This window comes from Stenella coeruleoalba, assembly GCF_951394435.1.
Source record: "Stenella coeruleoalba genome assembly, chromosome: 11".
Lineage (NCBI taxonomy): Eukaryota > Metazoa > Chordata > Mammalia > Artiodactyla > Delphinidae > Stenella > Stenella coeruleoalba.
Genome location: NC_137157.1, coordinates 17,173,140 through 17,188,053, shown reverse-complemented (window position 1 = coordinate 17,188,053; position 14,914 = coordinate 17,173,140). Strand labels below are relative to the sequence as shown.

General features: G+C 40.7%; 1 protein-coding gene across 1 annotated transcript; it reads left to right on the top strand.

The window, feature by feature from the left end:
- The first annotated feature begins 3,348 nt into the window (after positions 1-3,348).
- Positions 3,349-14,906, top strand: NOPCHAP1 (NOP protein chaperone 1). The gene is made up of 4 exons (XM_079936615.1): positions 3,349-3,509; positions 5,133-5,219; positions 7,289-7,425; positions 9,280-14,906. The coding sequence occupies exons 1-4, from the start codon at positions 3,395-3,397 to the stop codon at positions 9,544-9,546; spliced, it is 606 nt and encodes a 201-aa protein (XP_079792741.1). The 5' UTR covers positions 3,349-3,394; the 3' UTR covers positions 9,547-14,906.
- The last annotated feature ends 8 nt before the right edge of the window (positions 14,907-14,914 follow it).

Below are 14,914 nucleotides of genomic sequence, written 5' to 3'. Positions count from 1 at the left end.
TGAAAGCGTGTTAAAATTTCCAATTATTAGAGTTTCTGCTTATTTATCTTTGCATTCCTTTTCAGTTTGCTTTATAATACTCGTTGCTGTTTTATTGGGCACATGGATATTAATGATAGTTTCCTCTTTGCAAATTGCAGTATTTAGCATTATAAAGTGTCTTTTTGTTTCCTTTAGGGGGAACAAGGCTGAATTCTTGCTTGTTTAATAATAAAGTCATGACCCTGTTTACTTTATTTTAAATTGAGATATAATTGGTATATAACATTAGTTTTAGGTGTAGAACATAATGATTTGATATATGTATGTACTGCAAAATGATTACCAGAATAAGTTAACATCCATCACCTCACACACCTAAAATTATTTTTCTTGTGATGAGAACTTTTAAGATCTATTCTCTTAGCAACTTTCAAATATACAAGACAGTATAGTTAACTATAGTCACCATGCTGTACATTACATCTCCAGGAATTATTTATCTTACTAGAAGTTCACCCATTTCACCCACTGCCACGCCTATCCTCTGGCAACCACCAATCTGTACCTATGTGTTCTACTGGTTTTTTTTTTTTAGATTACACATATAAGTGAGAACACACAGTATTTGTTTTTCTCTGTCTGACTTATTTTGCTTAGCATAATAACCTTGAGGTCCATGCACATTGTTACAAATGGGAAGATTTCCTTCTTTATATTGCTGAATTTATATAAGTATCACATTTTCTTTATCCATTCACCTGTTGATAGACACTTAGGTTGTTTCCATGTCTTGGCTATTGGAAATAATGCTGCAAAATATGGAGGTGCCAATATGTTTTTGAGATAGTGATTTCATTTCCTTCAGATAAACACCCAGAAGTGAACTTGGTGGATTATATGATAGTTCTATTTTTAATTTTCTGAGGAACCTCCATACTGTTTTCCACAGTGGCTGCACCGATTTATATTTCCATAAACAGTGTTCAAGTGTTCCCTTTTTTCCACATCCTCTCCAACACTTGCTGTTTCTTGTCTTTTTCATAATAGCCATTCTATCAGGTGTGAGGTGATATCTCGTTGTGGCTTTGATCCCCCCCACCCTTTTTAAAATTTAGGTTTTATTTAGAATGGTTATAGATATACCAGGTACACTTAAATTTTTAAAAACACCATCCTTTTATTTTTACCATTTTAATCTTATATTTTAGGTAAGTCTCTTCTATCCAGCATAGAGTTGGATATTGACTTTTTATCCAATCTGAAAATTCTTTTCTTTTTATAGGTCACTTAAGCCCTATTGCATGTATTAATACAATTGATATGCTTTGCTTCAGTTTTGTCATAATCATATAAAGTCTTTCCTATGAAGTCTGTTTTATTTCTTTCTCTCTCTCTTTCTATCTCATTAATTTGGGTATTTAGGAATATTTTAATTTTGTTCTAATATCTTTACTCAATACCATTCAGTACGCCCCCTTTTTATATTGTCTTCCCACTATGAACAATATTGTAATTTGCAAGTCATCTCCTCTTTCTCTTCTCTCCTTTACCCCCAGCATCTAACTTAAAGTATTACCCTTTTAGTCCCAGTTTTTAAAAAGTCAGCTTTTCTCTTCATATATAGTCTCTGCTTCCTCCCCATTTTTCATATTTGTGTTATATCCATATTATCAAAACCTATATAAATTAAATACTATTCTTTCAACCTTATTCTCACTGTTTCTCTCCAATTCTACTGTAAAATGCTCATCACCAAAACTTAAGTTGAATTTCTCCAATTATTTTCTGAATCGTATTCTCTAGTAAATTCTTTAAAAGGGGTATGGGAACAATATTTCCTGAGTCCTTGTATGTTCATAATGGTCTATGTCTCCAAAACATTATCATATATCTGATAAGAATATGTAAATAACTCATACAATCTGAGTTAAAATGGGCAATGGATGTGAATACACATTTCTTCAAAGTAGATATACAAACGATCAGTGAACACATGAAAAGATGCTCAACATCACTCATCATTAGAGAAATGCAAATCAAAACTACAATGAGTTATCACCTCGCACTGACTAGGATGGCCACTGTAAAAAAAAGAAAGAAAGAAAGAAAGAAAGAAACAGAAAATAAGCATTAGTGAGGATGTGGAGAAATTGGAACGCTTATGCTCTACTGGTGGGAATAGGATAGTGCAGTCACTATGGAAACCAGTACAAAAGTTCTTAAAAAGTTAAAAATAGAATTACCATATAGTCAGTAATCACACTTCTGGGTATAAATCCAAAAGAATTGAAAGCAGTACCTCAAAGATATATTTGCATACCTATGTTCATTGCAGCATTATTCACAATATCCGGGAGGAAGCAACCCAGCTATCAAGGGACGAATGGGTAAAGGAAATGTGGTATGTGCATGGAATGGATTATTATTCAGCCTTTATTTTATTTTATTATTATTATCATTTTTTGCGGTATGCGGGCCTCTTACTGTTGTGGCCTCTCCCGCTGCGGAGCACAGGCTCCGGACGCGCAGGCTCCGCGGCCATGGCTCACGGGCCCAGCCGCTCCGCAGCATGTGGGATCTTCTCGGACCGGGACACGAACCCGTGTCCCCTCCATCGGCCGGCGGACTCTCAACCACTGCGCCACCAGGGAAGCCCCTATTCAGCTTTTAAAAAGAAGGGAATACTATTACTTGCCACAGCGTGGATAAACTTTGAGAACATTATACTAAGTGAAATCTGCCAGTTGCGAAAAGACAAATATTGTATGATTCCACTTATATGAAGTATCTGAAATAGTTAAACTCATAGAAACAGAAGTTAAAATGGTGATTGTCAGGGTTTCCCTGGTGGCGCTGTGGTTGAGAGGGGAGAGGCCACAACAGTGAGAGGCCCGCGTACCGCAAAAAAAATAATAATAAAATAAAATAAAAAATGGTGATTGTCAGGGAGAAATGGGGAGGTTGCTCAATGGATATAGAGTTTCAGTTTTGCAAAAAATTCTACAGATCTGTTACATAAGAATGTAGAGTTAACACTTCTGAACTGTACCCCTAAAAACAGTTAAGATGGTACGTTCTGTGTTATGTGTTTTTTTTTAACCACAATTAAAAACAAAAAAAAAAAAGAAAAGGAAGGCAGCCTTACCGTGCGCTCTTCAGGTTTAGCTAAAAAGCCAGGCTTGCCAGCTCTTTCATCCAATCACAGGGTCCCCAGACCCTCCTCCTTCCTTTTCCCACGATAGGAATGGCCTACTCACTCCGCTAGGGGCCGCCCTCGCCGCAGGCCACCCTCGCTCCGCCCTCGCCCCGCCCCTCCGACTTTCCTCTAATTGTAGTCCTGGCCCCGCCCCCTTCCCCAGCCTTTTTCCGGCATCCGGACCTGGTGGGGCTGCTCTGAAGACGGGCAAGCAGCATGGAGGCCCACGGCGAATCCCAGCCCGACGCGAGCTGTTCCTCGTTTACCCGGGACGGCTCCGGGGTCTCGGTGTCCAGGGAGCTGCTGACGGCGGGCAGCGGCGGCCGCGGAGGTGACCGGCGGGTGGCGGCGGCGTGGGGCGCGCACGTGCGGCAGGGGTCGCGCTGCCGGAGCAGCCGGGGACCGGTCGGCGGCTCCCTGCCCAGGCCCGGCCCCACCGAGGGACCCCCGGGGTGGCCGCAGGACTCGGTGTGGGACCGGGCGGCTGGGGGCGCGCACCCGGGCTCGGGCCTGGGCGTGGTTCTTGTATCCCGCACCGCGGTGAGCGCCCACTGATGTGCGCCACAGCAAGACACCTCCCCTAAGGGGACGGCCTTATGGTCGGCTCTGGGTCCCAGCAGTTGACTGGTAAGGGGAGCGGATGAGTATTAACCACCCTTCCTCGGCAGATGCCCACAGAGCCACCCTTAGTGCCTCTCTCTAGAGGAAGACGGGTACAGGAAATCCGCACAGGATTTCAGACACCATAATCGAGAATTAAAAAGCAAGGATTCGAATCCCAGCCCCACGAGTTATTCGCTATGGAACTTTAGGAGAGTTGTTTACATTCCCAACGCCTCAGTTTTTACATTGGGAAAATAGAAGTAGTAGTATCTATAGAATTTGTTTTTCTTTTTTTTTTTCTAAGAAGAATACACCTAAAAGTCTTGGGCATATTCTCCTTAAATACTATTTTGAAGAAAACATTCTATGAGAATCCAGAGCATCCAGAGAAGTTGTCATAATAATAGCCGAAGCTTTCTTAGTGCCTGCTTTGACCCAGGAATTAATTCACTAATTTAAGCCTCACAACCACCCTGTGTAGAAGGCTTTGTTATCGCCATTTATAGATGAGGAAACTGAGACCTGGTGTATCATACAGATGAGTAACGTGCTGGAGATGGTGTGGCTGGGAAGTGGCAAAGTTGAGATTTGAATCCAGTCAGCGTGGCTCTAGAGCCCATGCTCTTTGCACTAGTCCAATTGCTAGGTCTAAGGTAGTAAGCAAGGAATGTTGAGCTGCTGCTCTGAGGGTGAACGGGATGTTTACACCAGAGTGAAGAGATTTTCGAGGTGTTGGAAACACGGTGCGCAAAGCCTTGGGTTTTGAAAGACAAGTCCTGTTCTCTGAGCTCTGATGAGCTGGAGAGTGGGGTTGATTTGAGGAGTTGTGAATGTAAGGCTGAATAGATGGAGTTGGGAGTGGGGAGGTTTAAAGAGCTGTTCTGTCTAGGTTGGACATCTTTACTGAGGGGGAACTAATCTGGCAGGCATGTTTTATAAATGAAGAAATTCATGCTCAGAAAGCTTAGGTAATTTGTCCGATATAATGCAGCTGGTAAACAATTTCTGGCTTCACTTAACCCTTATGGTACTTTGTATTGCTTCTTGTGTTCTGTCATTGCCGACCCACATTTGTTATTGATGGGTTTCTGACCCAGAAAGGTGCAGTTCAGTGTTCTTTTATTACCTGGCATGGGTAACGCAGAGATGTAGGAGACAGATTTAAGAAAGGGGAGATCTGTGTGCAGAACTAAAATGTTGTAATGGAACTTGGAGTGTTTCTTTTTTTAAAAAATGTGTTGGGAAGTGAGAAACAAATGGTCAAAACCTGAGGGCTTGAGGGTGGTCTTGGAAAGTTTGCTGATGGGCTCCTGTTTCTTTACGCTATAGTAAATGAAGTGTGTGTTTGCAGGTATATGGGACAGGTTGCTCATCAACTCCAAGCCTAATTCCAGAAAAAATTCCACTCTTCAAACAGTTCGAATAGAGAGGAGTCCCCGTAAGTACTCTTCCCTCTCTCTCTCTTCCTTTCTCTCTCTCTCAAGAATCCTCTGTGATGTGAAATTCTGCCTAATTAAACGCTTATTTGATGGGACAGTATCTGCCTTTGTTGTCAGATATCAAACCACAGAGGGTGAAGCCGAGCAAGTCTTACTTGGGAATTATGTTGTGAATTCAGTGCACAGGGATAATACATTATTCCCCTGCTTTAAGAGGGTAACCTTGCCCAGAAAAAATCCTTGTGGGATGGAGTTTTGGAAATCAAAACCAATTATTGTTACTCTCCATGGGAAATTTTTCTAGAGGTTACTGAGTCCCGAATTCAGTATTCATGTGTGGGAAAACACTATCAGATCCCATTAAATTGGACATAATTACTTAAATAGTAAATGTTACTCATAACAGGGCTAGTTCTCTTCATTAATTACTGTGTCATATTGCTGTACTGCACGCTCATAGACCACTCAGACTTTGTTCAGGTAGCATTCATGTAATACTCAGGTGCTGTGTAATTCACTCTGAATGTTTAAAAAAAAAAAAGAAGAAAGACAAGGAGTAGTAAAAACAATGTAAATGATGCATGAAGTTATCATGTCTATAAACTAAGAAATGATGAGTATTCCGAGAGGGGAACTTAACTATAGTATGCACTAAATCTACAAGAGCTAAAATGACTGCATGGCGGCTCCCCGTTCAAATCCAAGCTTTTGTGTGGACATAGGTTTTTATTTTGGGGGGGGTACATATCTGTGAGTGGAATTTGTGGGTCATATGAAAAGTATTCTTTAATAAAGAAAAAATTGCCAAACTCTTTTCCAAGTTGGGTATGCCATCTGGAATCCTTCCAGCCGTCCTGTTTCACAATTAAAGGCCATTTCTTGACCTTCACCTCGACTTTCTTCTCTTCTTCCGTACTCTGGACATTTCAGTCAGCTGTTCTGTGGTTGTATCAGTGACTTAAGGAGTTCTGAGAGCCCATGATCTGCATAGTTATGTGCCGGGCCTCTTTTTAGAGCTAAAGAAATTAGAAATTCCTTGTTTATTGACTCCCCTGTGCTTACCATAGTGCCTTTCAGTTATCATCCCTGTTTTACAGGTGAGTAAACAGGTTTTGACTGATTAAACTGAACATATTAGTTAGACTTCTGTAGTTGTAAATGACTGAAACCCAGTTCACATTGCCTTCAGCCAAACGATGTTGGCTCATTTTGTTGGGGAAAAATACCCCAGTGATTTCAGGTACATCTGCATCCAGGTGCTTGGCATCATCCAGGATCTTCTGCTCTGTATCTCTTAGTTCTGCTTTCCTAGGTGTTGACTTCATCTAGAACAAGCTCGTCCAGGACGGGTGGCAGGTGGGCCAGTTTATCAGCAGCTCCAGGCTTACATTCAGCAGCTCACTTAGTCATTTACTTGGAAAGAAGGGATATTTCTCTCAACAGTTCCAACCAGAGTCCCAGGGTGATCTCTGATTGGCCTGACAGATCACAGTGTCGTTAAACCAAATCATAGTGGCCAAGGTTGTGGAACACGTCGGCATGAATGGGGTAGGGACAAGACTGACTAAGAGTGACAGAGCTTAAAAGGCAAGTCATCGTTACATTATCAGAAGAAAGGGGAACAGATGTTGGGCAGGTGAAAACAGCCATTGCTTCATTAACATGCCCAAGATAACCCAGATAGTAAGAGGTGGTACTGGGGTTCTATTATCATCGTCGGTGTGACCCCAAAGCCTCGGGGCCTCGTGCATTTAACTATTAAGTCCTGCTGCCGACTTATTCAGTTACTGTTTGTGGAATGCCAGCCTTCTAGGAATTTCCAGTCCTGGGCATATATGAGAAACACAAAACATTGAGAAATAATTGCAGAACTGTGTAGTCCTACCGTTTTAAGAATTCAGGAGAGGATGGGAGTTTGTAAAATGGAAGGAACTTGAAAGATTTCATTATAATTATTGTTATTCCTGTCAAATTTAGAAGTGTTTTTACAGGAAATTCTGGATTTAAAAATTTGAAGTTTGGCCAAATACTAACATAAATATTGATAAACTGTATTTTCCCTCCTTAGTATTGGACCAAGTACAGAGCTTTCTCCCACAGATGGCTCAGGCAAACGAAAAGCTAAGGAAAGAAATGGCAGCTGCACCACCTGGTCATTTCAATATTGAAAATATTGACGAGACTGTCGGAAAAGTTATACAAATGGTAACTATGCTTTGTTTTCATTTCATAATGTAAAATTACCAGTATGCCTCGTCACCTGAAAAAGAGAACTTTAAAATTTTAATTCTGCGTGTTTTTTTCCTTCTTTCAAAGTCAGCTCATGTTTCCAGTACTGCATAGATACTCGGTCATTTGATGATTAAGGATCTCATAGGTCAGTAAGCTTCCCTGGGTGAAGTTTAGGAATTTAGAAATTCAGCATCATAGGAAGGCCTTTTTCAAGTCAAATAGTACATTTGTTATCTTGAAGCATTTATTTACTAAGTGTTCTAACTGGATTTTTTTCTTATTTTCCCATCTAAGGCCCAAAAGAGGTAATCATAGTCTGATTCATTGAGAATGCAAAAGTAAATGATGTGTATAACAGAATAACTGATCACATAAGCCACACGTGAAAACTGTCTCTCAATTTAGGCTCATATCTTATTTCTACACTGGAATTCCCTGTATGACACTCGTGTCTGGACAGCGCTGACACCATTGTTGAGAATCATATCTGATTCATCAGCAGATCTGGCAGCTCTACCTCCAGAACACATCCCAAATCCAGCCATTTCCACACGGCATCCACCACCCTTTCTCTAGGTGATTATGGTCTCCCCTCTGGATTATCCCGGTCATTTCCCAACCAGTCTTCCTGCTTCCACCCTTTCTTCCCAGAGTCTGTTCTTCACCCAGTGTGTGTGGCCTGCAGTTTGGGAACCAGGGGGCTTGCCATCACGTTTCTGATTAATTCAGAGTCCTTCGTGGGCCTGTGTGATCCTGCCTCCAGCTCTCTGTTGACCTTGTCTCCCACCAAGGACCCTCAGTGACTGCACTGCAGTCTCCATCTCCTTGCTCCGGGCCTTTTCCCTCCTTGCAGAATGCCCCTCCCCAGATTCCTGCGTCTTGACTCCTTCCATCTCTCATCACTTGTCACCTGAGAGGCCTTCTCGGTGGCTCTATTATTAGCTTTTATTTTTTTAAATTTTCACTGCCCTACACTATGCTTTCTGTGTAATTGTTTATTGTCTTTCTTTCCCAACTAGAACAGAAGTCAGCAAACATTTTCTGTTGGGGGCCAGACAGTGAATACATTAGGCTTTGTGGGCCCTACTGTGTCCGTTGTGACTACTCATTTCTGCCATTTCGCTGTCTAAGCAGCTGCAGGTGATATGTAATGAATAGGCAAGTTTTATAAGCTTTATTTATGGACACCGAAATTTGAATTTCATATAATTTTCATGTTTCATGAAATATTACTCTTTTGATTAGCTTTTTCTACCACTGAAAAGTGTAAAAACCATTCTTAGCTCAGAGCTGCACGAAAACAGGCAGTGGGCTGGGTCTGCCCTGCAGGCCGTGATTTGCCAACTCCTCCTCAAAAACATAAGTTCCACAAAGGCCAGGATTTTGTTGTTGTTGAGCCACTAGTGTGGTACCTGGTTCATGTTGATACTTGTTAATATTTGTTGAGTGAATTGTGTTGAATATAATCAGGATATATAGAATTCGGTTGTGGGGGACTTTTTAGACTTGCAGTAAATATAAATCATTATGGTGGACTCTGGCAACTGAAAGAATAATAGTGCCATATTGTATTAAGAACTTTTCTTGTCCGGGGGAATTCCCTGGCGGTCCAGGGGTTGGGGCCCCATGCTTTCAATGCTGAGGGCCTGGGTTTGAGCCCTGGTCAAGGAACTAAGATCTTGCAAGCCACGTGGCACAGCCAAAAAAAAGAATGTTTTCTGTCCTGCGTGCCTCTTGGGCCAAAGGTTGGTCCCTTCCCAAAGTTGTTACTGTAACTTTTTAGGGAACTGCCCTGAAATAAATTTCCCACATGGTGGTGTTTTGCAGGATGTGGCCTTGTTTGAGATGAATCAGTCTGATTCAAAAGAAGAGGACAGTTCAGAAGAGAATTCACAAGACTGTTCAGAGGACAGTTCAGAATTTGAGGATGAAGATGATAGCACCTCTTCTGAAGGTGAAGTTACCATCGATACCATTAAGCTTCCTCATTCAGAAGATGGAAAAGGCAAAATAGAGGTTCTGGACCATCCTGCCAGTGAAAAAAAGAAGCAGGGAAATAAACAATCTGAGAAACAGGTGATAGATGCCTGCTAATTCTGTGAAAAAGAATGTGGCTTGCCGGTTATTTTGCATTTCAGATACCTGTGGTGCTTTTTTGCAATATTGAATGTATTTTGCTTCTTGGAGAAACAGAAGCTGGCTTTTAAAGAGTTGGAAGAGATAGCATTTGGGCATCTTCTAAGAGCAGACTGTTTTTGATCTCATGCTAAAGAGATTTAGTTTAGAAAGCTTAACTTCATGTATGGTGATGAGTGAATTTGTTGGCATCTTCTTTCATCAGCATAGACTTCAGAAATCTCAAACTTATTTTAAAGTAAAAATACAAGTTACCCATTTGTTTTTGTTTTAAATTGGCCTCTTGGGGCTTCCCTGGTGGCACAGTGGTTGAGAGTCCGCCTGCTGAGGCAGAGGACACAGGTTCATGCCCTGGTCTGGGAAGATCCCACATGCGCGGAGCAGCTGGGCCCGTGAGCCTTGGCCGCTGAGCCTGCGCGTCCAGAGCCTGTGCTCCGCAACGGGAGAGGCCACAACAGTGAGAGGCCCGTGTACTGCAAAAAAAAAAAAAAAAAAAAATTGGCCTCTTGGATAAAACAACCTAGGTTGGGTTTTTTTTTAGGTTATTATAAAGTCACATTTATTTGTTACCATCAAAATGGGTCCAGTGAGGGGGAACTTTTTAACATCTTTATTGGAGTATAGTTTCTTCACAATGTTGTATTAGTTTCTGCTCTATAACAAAGTGAATCAGCTATATGTATACATATATACCCATATCCCCTCCCTCTCGCGTCTCCCTTCCACGCTCCCTATCCCACCCCGAGGGAGAAATTTTTTACAAAGAAAAGAATTACTTATATTTAGATGCCCTCAGACATATCTACTTTAATTTAAAAAAAATCCTTTCCAGTTTGTGCTGGAAAACTGGTGCTCTGTGGTTTAATCACTGTCAGTGACTCTGTAGCCTCTCAATGCATGTAGAATTTGCCGGTTGGAAAAATTTGTGTTTTTTTTGGTTTTGTTTTTTCTTTTTCTCATAAAGGAATTTTTTTGTTTGTTTCAGCTATTAAAATTATTCCTCCCAGTTGCCCACAGTTTTGAAACCTATTAATTGTAGAGAATAGGGACACCTCAGGAAAATAGGGCACAGTACATAAAAAGGTAGTAACAGGTTTTCTCTTTCAAAAGACAAAATGATCCTGCATTGGAGTTGCCTTTCTGCCACATTCTTGATCTTATTTAACTTGTTTGGGATCTCATCTGCCATGGGACTGGCTTTGCTCAGGATATAGACCTGAGAATTTAAAGGACTGTCTCCAAGCGCATTGAGCTGATGGGACTTTGTTGCCTAATATTATAGGGGTTTGTTTTAACTGTTTTCTCCTACTCCTCTCATTAGCCTACGACATCTTGTAAATACTCTGAAGATAATTCTCCAAGTTCCTTCTGGTATTTTTCATTGGGAATTGGAAATTGGCTGTGCACTCAAAGTATGCAGAAGTGAACAGATCTGGAAAGGAGACTTCTCAGCTGCAAAGGGTATTATGCTGTACTTTGTAGCACCAAACACAGGTGTGATGAATTATTGGTGTGAATATTTAAGGATTGTCTTCTACTAGATAATATTTATGCCACATTGTGGGAAGAGTTGCATTTGTCTGGTTCACTCCTTAGCTTGGTGCATGGTACACAGTAGGCACCGAATGATGTAGATAAATGAATTTACAGGTATATTGAGGATGTACAGGGCATTTTAAGCCATGGTATCCATGTGGATATGAAAGTGTACCTTCACCGGAAATACAAAGCCTAGTAGAAATAGTCTGATGGTCAGTGAAAGAGACTAGTCAGTCTAGAAATATATACTAGTGTGTAGAATTATATTTCTCTCCTGCCATGATCTTCTCCTATAATACAACTAGGTATTCTATACAGTTAAAGAAGTCAACTAAATTCAGTTCCTCTGGACATTCTTATGACATAGGAGGAAAAGGAAAAACAAAAATTTAATATGTGATAGGGATGTCGTTTTAAGTAAGTGTAAAATGGTTGAATTATTTAATATACAGAGTCAGGGATGGCTGTTTTTAAACAGAGTTGGATACTAAGATAAATTATGTATGTCTTAAAGGTTTAAATATGAAGAAATTATAAGTTTCATACTAAAATATAGGTGAATATTTAATAACATAGTTGGGCAAAGTTTTTTTTTTTTTTTTAAAGCAGAACATCAAAGCTTGAAATTACAAAGGAAAAGAGCATAGAGTCAAGTTTGAGAATCACTGGTCTAGGTCTTAGGTCCTCTTGACTTCACTTTACCCACCGGATCCCAGGAATACTTCCACCACACTCTCATGGCAACATATTACTTCACTTGACCTACCAAGACCTCTCATTCTGTCACACCCCAACCATCCCATCTGTTTCCGTCATTTGTCCCAAAGCTGCTTTAGAGTAGTCTATACCATCTGCTTAAACTCCTAACTTTTCAGCCCTCTGCAATTTGGCTTTTGAAACTGTTTCCCTAAAGTCTTCCATTACTGAGTATTCATTCGGCTGCCATCTGAACTAGACTGTGAATGGAACTCAATTTCTTCCTCTTCAGATCATCCCCTTAAAAAAAAAAAAAAAAAAAAAAAAAAGAGATCATCCCCTGTTTTCATCCTCCCAGTGAATGATACCACTAAACTAAAGCCTGGAGTTTTGGGGGCTCTGAAATATGAACTAGAATGGAATTTCCATAAGGCTGGTGACTTTGTCTGGAACATGGCTATACTGTGCGGCATGCGGGATCTTAGTTCCCCAACCAGGGATTGAACCCAGGCCCCCTGCATTGGGAGCGCAGAGTCTTAACCACTGGAGCGCCAGGGAAGTAAGTCCCCTCTAGCCCTTTTTTGGTTGTTGTTGAATTTTATTTTATTTGTTTATTTTTTGTACGGCAGGTTCTTATTAGTTATCCATTTTATACATATTAGTGTATATAGTCAATCCCAGTCTCCCAGTTCATCCCACCCCGCCACCCCCATAGCCCTTTTAAAATTAGTGTATCATTTAAGAATGTTTATATCATGTAAATCATATCTCTGATAAGGGGTTAACATCCAGAATATATAAAGAACTCCCACAGCTCATCAAAAAACCCAGTTTAAAAATGGGCAAAGGACTTGAATAGACATTTCTCCAGAGAAGAAGTACAAATGTCCAATAAGCACATGAAAAGATGTGCTTTTATATCATTGACATTAGAGAAATGCAAATAAAAACCACAATGAGATACTACCACATCCATTGGGATGGCTATTATAAAAATAAACAAAACAGAAAATAGCAACTGTTGACTAGGATGTGGAGAAATTGGAATCCTTGTGAATTGCTGGTGGGAATGTAAAATGGTGCAGGCCCTCAAACCAAAAAATGTAGGGACTTACCTAGTGGCACAGTGGTTAAGAATCCGTCTGCCAATGCAGGGGACACAGGTTCAATCCCTGGTCCAGGAAGTTACCACATGTTGCAGAGCAGCTAAGCCTGCGAGCCACAACTACTGAGCCCACGCGCTGCAGCTACTAAAACCTGTATGCTTAGAGTCCGTGCTCCACAACAAGAGAAGCCACTGCAATGAGAAGCCTGTGCACTGCGACGAAGAGTAGCCCTCCACTCAGCTTAACTAGAGAAAGCCCGTGCACAGCAATGAAGACCCAATGCAGCCAAAAAAAATAAATAAAATTGAAAAAAAAAGTAGAATTACAAAAAAAAAGAAAGCATAAAATTCATAAATATTTAAAACTAGTGGGTGGCAAAGAAGTTTAAAAGTCAAGGGACAAATTGGGAAAAATAATTTCATTGTAAGGCAAGAGTGAGTGTTATATAATGGGCTCTTTCAAATTAGTAAAAAAAAAAAAGACTAGTATCTCAATAGTGAAAAGGCCTTAGGACTTGAACAGGTAATTCACAGGAAAAAAATGTTCGGTCCCATTTCTCAAAGAAATGCAAATGAAACCAATGTTGTATTTTTTACCTCTCAAAGTGGCAGATCAAACAACAGCTAGTACTTAACTGAGCCCTTTTCATGTGTCAGCCACTATTCTGAGTGTTTTATGTTTAAGAGTTACTGCCACTCACACAAAAATTTCTCGAGTTATGCATTTAACATCGGTGCACTTTATGTATGTTATACCTTAATTAAAAAGCTGTTTTGTTTGTAAGCAGTGTGCTCCACAGTCTCTTGGAAATTAAATCACCATTGTGCTTTGGCTGGTCTGACCCTGTGGGTTCTCTGCCTGATGCTTTGGTGTGAGGTGATGGCCGCCATTTGGAGAACAATTCTGTTCCTGCTAAGGCTGATGAAATGTTCTCTTCAACCTTGTGTATTATCTTTCTATGGCTCTTTGACAGTCATAAATCAGAAAATTAGGTGTAATGGTCTTTGAAGCAAAAATATTCTTAATGAATCTCCTCTATCTATTCTCCTAATACTTTAACTGTGCATCAAATATGGTACTTATAAAACAAACTGCCTTGCAGAGTAGCTCGTATTCCTGTGCCTGAGTCCACTACTGTGGTAGGAAAGACAAGTAAAGAGGTTGAGTCTTCCATTTGTATTTTCCTCAGTGCCTGGCATGGTGCCTTTCACTCGGAATGTACGATAAATGTTCGTGAAACTTTTTTTTCCTCTTGATGCCAAAAAAGTAATACATCTTAAACATCAGTGGTTCACAGTCCTGAGGAAAGAAAGACAGGTTTACTATCTTTTGATTGGTAGACTTTTCCCAGAAGTTTAATGGTGGAATCTTTGTGGTTGATTCCTCACCATATGTTCATGGAAGATCCTTGCCAGTGATTGGCTTGGGGATGGGCATGTGACAACCTTCCCAAAGAGGCACAAGCCAAGTCTTGTTAGTAGGCTTTTGGAAAGAAGATTTCTCATTCTAAAAAAGAGGTACATGAAAGGATGGCTGCTTTCTTTTGGAACATGGATATCTTGTGACTGGATATGATTCCTGGAACTCTGGCCTAGTGGCCATAAATGGAGCCAGCTCTTGAGGGTACAGTCGGCACGTCAAGGATAGCAAAGAGAAGCAAGGAACATCACTGAATTACTGCATCAAATAACTGTAGACCAGACTATCACTGGATTTCTTGTTTTGTGACACAATAAATTTCCTTTTTGTTAAAAAAAAAAAGGCCACCATCTTATGAGATATTCTCTTGTACCTACTTCACAGATTTAAGAAAAAAAAAAGTGGAAGGGAGACACTAAGCAAATTTTTTTAAAGCCTTACAATAGGTAACTGGTGGAGCCAACTTTTAAGTTCAGTCAGCCACATCCTGCCATTGTGGGCCTACCAGTCACTATGCCACAAGCATGGGCTCTGAAGCTGGATCGATCCCAGCCCAGCCACTTTCC

What these genes read in the sequence shown, in the direction of transcription:
- NOPCHAP1 (XM_079936615.1), top strand. Translation starts at nt 3,395, where the DNA reads ATGGAGGCCCACGGCGAATCCCAGCCCGACGCGAGCTGTTCCTCGTTT. An exon ending in GGGCAGCGGCGGCCGCGGAG is followed by an intron (nt 3,510 to 5,132) that starts GTGACCGGCGGG and finishes GTGTGTTTGCAG; the next exon opens with GTATATGGGACAGGTTGCTC. An exon ending in TCGGAAAAGTTATACAAATG is followed by an intron (nt 7,426 to 9,279) that starts GTAACTATGCTT and finishes GGTGTTTTGCAG; the next exon opens with GATGTGGCCTTGTTTGAGAT.